Source organism: Nanorana parkeri, unplaced genomic scaffold (assembly GCF_000935625.1).
Source record: "Nanorana parkeri isolate BGI_ZX_2015 unplaced genomic scaffold, ASM93562v1 scaffold64, whole genome shotgun sequence".
Taxonomy (NCBI): domain Eukaryota; kingdom Metazoa; phylum Chordata; class Amphibia; order Anura; family Dicroglossidae; genus Nanorana; species Nanorana parkeri.
In genome coordinates, this window is record NW_017306332.1 from 2,532,456 (window position 1) to 2,538,403 (window position 5,948).

At 44.8% G+C, this 5,948-nt stretch overlaps 1 protein-coding gene across 2 annotated transcripts in view; it reads left to right on the top strand.

Annotated features, from left to right (window-relative positions):
* Positions 1-21: 21 nt before the first annotated feature.
* The window catches only part of SP4 (Sp4 transcription factor), a 22,659-nt gene continuing 16,732 nt past the window's right edge, over positions 22-5,948 (top strand). The window contains exons 1-2 of one of the 2 annotated variants that reach the window (XM_018576327.1): positions 22-336; positions 1,283-1,368. In XM_018576327.1, coding sequence (XP_018431829.1) covers positions 330-336; positions 1,283-1,368 — 93 coding nt within the window. In that variant the 5' untranslated portion in view covers positions 22-329. Of the gene's footprint in view, positions 337-1,282; positions 1,369-2,658; positions 2,743-5,948 lie in introns of those variants that run through there. The other variant, XM_018576328.1, reaches the window with a different exon arrangement.

Here is a 5,948-nt window from a genome sequence, read left to right on the forward strand (position 1 = left end):
TGGGGCTGGATGGAGCCGATGGATCCCGTTGCGGGATGGAAGGGGGGAGGTGGGAGAGAAGGGGTGTCCGGGCCGCCCCTCTCCGGGGCTGTCAATCAGGGCGGGGGATCAGGGGCCCCGGCTGCGGGGAGAGACGGAGCTACTACGCCACAACCCCCTTCTGCAGCCAGCTATCGCCGCCATGAGAGAGAGCCAGGCCCCCATCCCTCCTCCTCCAGCATCCAGCCTCCCTCACACACAGCGACCGGCCTTTATATCCACCCCCCGTCCCATCCCCTCCGCTAGCCTCTTCCCTTCCTCCTGATTATCAGTGCTAGCATTAATTCACCATGAGCGGTACGTAACACCCCCAGCAGCTCCATTGCTGCCTCCTCCCTCCTACAATCTCCCTTTCATCAGATCATCCCCGAGCACCGTGACAGCCTCCTCCTGCGGGGTGTGACAGCAGCCATGGGGTCGGGTCTAGAGGAGCATGTGTCTAAATGTGGGATATACAAATACTGGCATCACCACTGGAGGTGGGCTATCCCGGCATCATACCTGTCACCTGCCCTGACATCATACATGTCCTCTATGAAAGCATCATACATGTCACCCTCTGTGCTGCTCTTATATCTTGGCATTCTTCATGTCACCTGTCCTGGCATCATATGTGTCACCTGCCCTTGCATCATGTGTCATCTTCTGTTCTGGTCACCTATCTCAGAATCATATATGTCACCCTCTGCTCTGGTCACCTATCTCAGGATCATACATGTCATGGTCTCCGTATCATATTTCATCCTCTGTTCTGGTCACCTATCTCAGCATCATACATGTCATCATCTGCTCCGGTCACCTATCTCAGCATCATACATGTCATCATCTGCTCCGGTCACCTATCTCAGCATCATGCATGTCATCATCCGCTCCGGTCACCTATCTCAGCATCATACATGCCATCATCTGCTTTGGTCACCTATCTCAGCATCATACATGTCATCATCTGCTCTGGTCAGCATGCTCCTGGCACACATAGTATGATGGGCTCATCTGGCCGGATCTGTTCTGCCTGGGATGGCCGGTATAATTGGTGGTTGGGGTTAGGATAGACAATGGCCTTAAAATTCGGAATGTTCATGGAATTTTCCCAAGTCTGTCTGGAATTCAGCAAATGAATCTGATTTAATGGTAGCAGTCAGCTGATAATGGCAAGTTAGCAACCTTTATTACCCAATGCATCTCCGAACGTTTTCCGTTCCTTTGTTTACACATGTGACCTGTCGTCCTGGTTATTTTACAGATCAGGCGGAAGAAGATATGGCCAGCGAAGAAGGAAAAAGTAATGAACCCGAAACCAAAAAAAAGGGCAAAGCATCAGGTTCACAGGTAACTTTATGATATGATCATATAGGGTGCTCTGCATTAAAGTGTATCTAAACCCAAAAACGAAGATGTTATATATTGCAGCTTACAGTCCATATGTGGCGGCTGCATTCGTTTTCATCTGGTATTGCTGCAAATAATAAACTTCCTGTCCCTTTGTGTCTCCACTTCTTCATAGTATCTATGGAGCGAGCCAGGGGTTGTCACCCTAGTTGAACTTCAACCTTGTCTGCCTTTGTTCTTGTCAGTTATGTAGATAGATAGATAGATAGATAGATAGATAGATAGATTTTATTTGTCACATACACAATCGTACAAGTATGATATGCAGTGAAATGCTTACACAACTGCAGAGCAGTCGTGACGGCAGCCGACTACACCGGCACCATCTTTGTAGAGCAGTACGGTGACAAGACGCGGATGTAGAGAGCCATACATATGTGGCAGATTGATGGGCTCAATAGTTTACAAAGGAGGGATAACATTGTTTTCGCTGTCTTTTAAGCTCACAGGAAATTAAAGGGACATTTCTGGCAGAATCAACGCGTATTTTCTGTACTTGCCAAAATGTTTATTTTCCTATAAAAAGATAACTAACGCAGCCACCACATCTAAGGACCGATGCGCTGCAATATGTCATGTTTTTTGTGTTTAGATACGCTTTCATTATTATTATTTCTTATTTTTGACTAAATTTAAAGCAGTATTCCTGAAGAAAAATCTAAAAAAAGCAGCCTGCAAGAGAAGGATCTCAGAATCATATATGTCACCCTCTGCTCTGGTCACCTATCTCAGGATCATACATGTCATGGTCTCCGTATCATATTTCATCCTCTGTTCTGGTCACCTATCTCAGCATCATACATGTCATCATCTGCTCCGGTCACCTATCTCAGCATCATGCATGTCATCATCCGCTCCGGTCACCTATCTCAGCATCATACATGCCATCATCTGCTTTGGTCACCTATCTCAGCATCATACATGTCATCATCTGCTCTGGTCAGCATGCTCCTGGCACACATAGTATGATGGGCTCATCTGGCCGGATCTGTTCTGCCTGGGATGGCCGGTATAATTGGTGGTTGGGGTTAGGATAGACAATGGCCTTAAAATTCGGAATGTTCATGGAATTTTCCCAAGTCTGTCTGGAATTCAGCAAATGAATCTGATTTAATGGTAGCAGTCAGCTGATAATGGCAAGTTAGCAACCTTTATTACCCAATGCATCTCCGAACGTTTTCCGTTCCTTTGTTTACACATGTGACCTGTCGTCCTGGTTATTTTACAGATCAGGCGGAAGAAGATATGGCCAGCGAAGAAGGAAAAAGTAATGAACCCGAAACCAAAAAAAAGGGCAAAGCATCAGGTTCACAGGTAACTTTATGATATGATCATATAGGGTGCTCTGCATTAAAGTGTATCTAAACCCAAAAACGAAGATGTTATATATTGCAGCTTACAGTCCATATGTGGCGGCTGCATTCGTTTTCATCTGGTATTGCTGCAAATAATAAACTTCCTGTCCCTTTGTGTCTCCACTTCTTCATAGTATCTATGGAGCGAGCCAGGGGTTGTCACCCTAGTTGAACTTCAACCTTGTCTGCCTTTGTTCTTGTCAGTTATGTAGATAGATAGATAGATAGATAGATAGATAGATAGATTTTATTTGTCACATACACAATCGTACAAGTATGATATGCAGTGAAATGCTTACACAACTGCAGAGCAGTCGTGACGGCAGCCGACTACACCGGCACCATCTTTGTAGAGCAGTACGGTGACAAGACGCGGATGTAGAGAGCCATACATATGTGGCAGATTGATGGGCTCAATAGTTTACAAAGGAGGGATAACATTGTTTTCGCTGTCTTTTAAGCTCACAGGAAATTAAAGGGACATTTCTGGCAGAATCAACGCGTATTTTCTGTACTTGCCAAAATGTTTATTTTCCTATAAAAAGATAACTAACGCAGCCACCACATCTAAGGACCGATGCGCTGCAATATGTCATGTTTTTTGTGTTTAGATACGCTTTCATTATTATTATTTCTTATTTTTGACTAAATTTAAAGCAGTATTCCTGAAGAAAAATCTAAAAAAAGCAGCCTGCAAGAGAAGGCTCATAATACTTACTTCTCGGGTGTGTGGTGAGTCCTTACTGCCATCTTCAAGAGCTACATCCTCCAGGGAAACTCTTTTAAGCCTCACTGACACGGGGCTTTTATGTGTGTGCGGGGATTCCTGCGACAAGAACATACAGATTCTCGGGGCAGGAATCTGAGGTGTCTGTACACATGTGGCCGCTGTACCCATTTAAGTTAATGACAAGCTGACAGCAGCCGCATCTGTCCGTGGCTGTCCAAATGTAATTATACATGGAACGATTACCTGCAGATGCGGAGAGATGCTTGTCACCGGATGCAATCTGTCAAGATGCAGACACTGTCAGCCTGGTATTCACTTGAATGGGCACAGCGGCCGCATCTGTACAGACCCCCCTGAGATTTTTGCCACAGGCATCCCCAGACGCACATAAAAAGCCCCATGTGCATCCATTACTTCTTAAAGTTGGCTGCCTGCTCCCTCTGGTTCTGTCTGCCAGCTCCTACGTCACTACATCACACACACATTTTGTAGGGGCCAGTGGGATGAAACACAGAGCATAGCAGGGGCCAGGCATCCAACACGCCTGGAATATCCAATATGAAGATTCTTCTGTAGCTTCTTGAGTAAACTAATGATGCGCCACTTGCCAGAGAGGTAAGCATTAACGTGAACCTGTACCCAGATTATGGACACTTAAGTATTTACATATTCTAAACAAATAGTAAAAGTGCTTTTAACCACTTGCTGACCAGGTGTTTAGACCCCCTTCCTGGCCATGCCATTTTGCAGTATTCAGCGCTGCGGTATTTTGACTGACGTTTATTTCGTCATACAACACTGTACTGAAATTAATTTTATACCATTTTTTGGGGGACAGATAGAGCTTTCTTTTGGTGGTATTTAATCACCACTGGGGGTTTTATTTTTTACTATATTAGGGAAAAATTACTGAAAATTTTTGGGGAAAAAAGTTTTTTTTTTTTTACATTATGTTAGGAAACCATTATTATTACCCAATTTTTTGATCAAATATAAAATACGGGGTTACGTCGGGTAAATAGACACCAAACATGTCAAGCTTTAAAATTGCGCGCACCCGCAAAATTGCAAAGAACTACCATACCAAAAGTTGGCCATAGGCGACGCTTTAAAAGCTTTTACCGCTCATCAGTTTAGTGTTATCAGTGATTAATGGCCCTAGAATTATTTCTCACACCGCGGCGTTCGCGGCGATAAGTAAAATGTGCGGCGTAATGGGCGCAATCGTCGTTTTCATATATGTATGCGCACCCGACGCATGTTTGCATGCGTGCATGTATGGGTGGGGACTTAAAAAACATATTTAAAAAAAATAAAATATATTATTCTTTTGTGTAACTTAAAATGTTTTTTTTGCAAGTTAAAAATTTTTTTTTCACTTAACTTTTTATTGCTATCACATAGGGGGCTAAGAAAACCCCCCTATGTGATAGGAAAGAGGATGTGACAGGTCCTCTTTATGGAGACATCAGGGGTCACCTAGGACCCCCCAAAGAAGCTGATGAAGCAGAGATCTGCTTCATCAGCTTCTCTCCAGCGTCTAAAGCTGGAGAGTGACACAAGAATGCGGAAGTGATGTTATATACATCACTTCCGAATTCTGACAGGGATCGTTTACCGATCTCCCTCTAAACCCCTGTCAGAGAGCCACCATGGTGGTCCCGGGCTCGCACTGGGCACAGCGGGAAGGCGGACACACACACACACCTCTCTTATACAAGCGATCCGCCGGCTCTATATGCTAACAGGCGTCGCTGCCCATGTTTTAATTTAAGCAATCTCCCGCGTGAGTGGGCGTGGCTGGTGGGACGTTTAAATACGCCCGCTCAGCTCCTGGCCGGCGTATTTTTACAACGGCCGGGCAGCGGTTAAACAAGCCCTCATTCACCAGGGTATCTACCGTATAAGCATTGGGGAGAAATTCATTTTCAATGTTATTTTCTATTACGGCAGATCTTGGCAGCCTGCCAACCTATTGTTTCTGAGGTGTTAGAAACCAATTTAAGCCCAACTAGAGTCTATGCTGTGATCTTTGAGAAGGGATAACTTCACATTAAAAGCATCTAGAGAGGTCAGTATTGGCTTGTTGCTAAGCATTGTTTACATGCTTGATAAGAATGTGTAAATATTTGAATGTCCATAGTCTGGGTACAGGTGCACTTTCAAGCAGAAATAAACCCACCTCCCTTTGCTTCCTTGCCAGTGCCAACATCTTCACCTGGCCTTCTTCCTGGTTCCTAATCAACCTTCTTGATTGACCAGGCCGGAATGACAAAAGTTCTGCGCAGGTGCCCAGTAGGAGCCCAGTGTACAGTCTAAAGAATATTGCAAACAGGCAGGTGAGTTTGTTTTAAGAGTAATTCCAGTTTCTCAGCAAATGGGGGAAACTAAAATTACCCCTACAAATTGGTCCCCCCTGGAATCGACCCCAACCC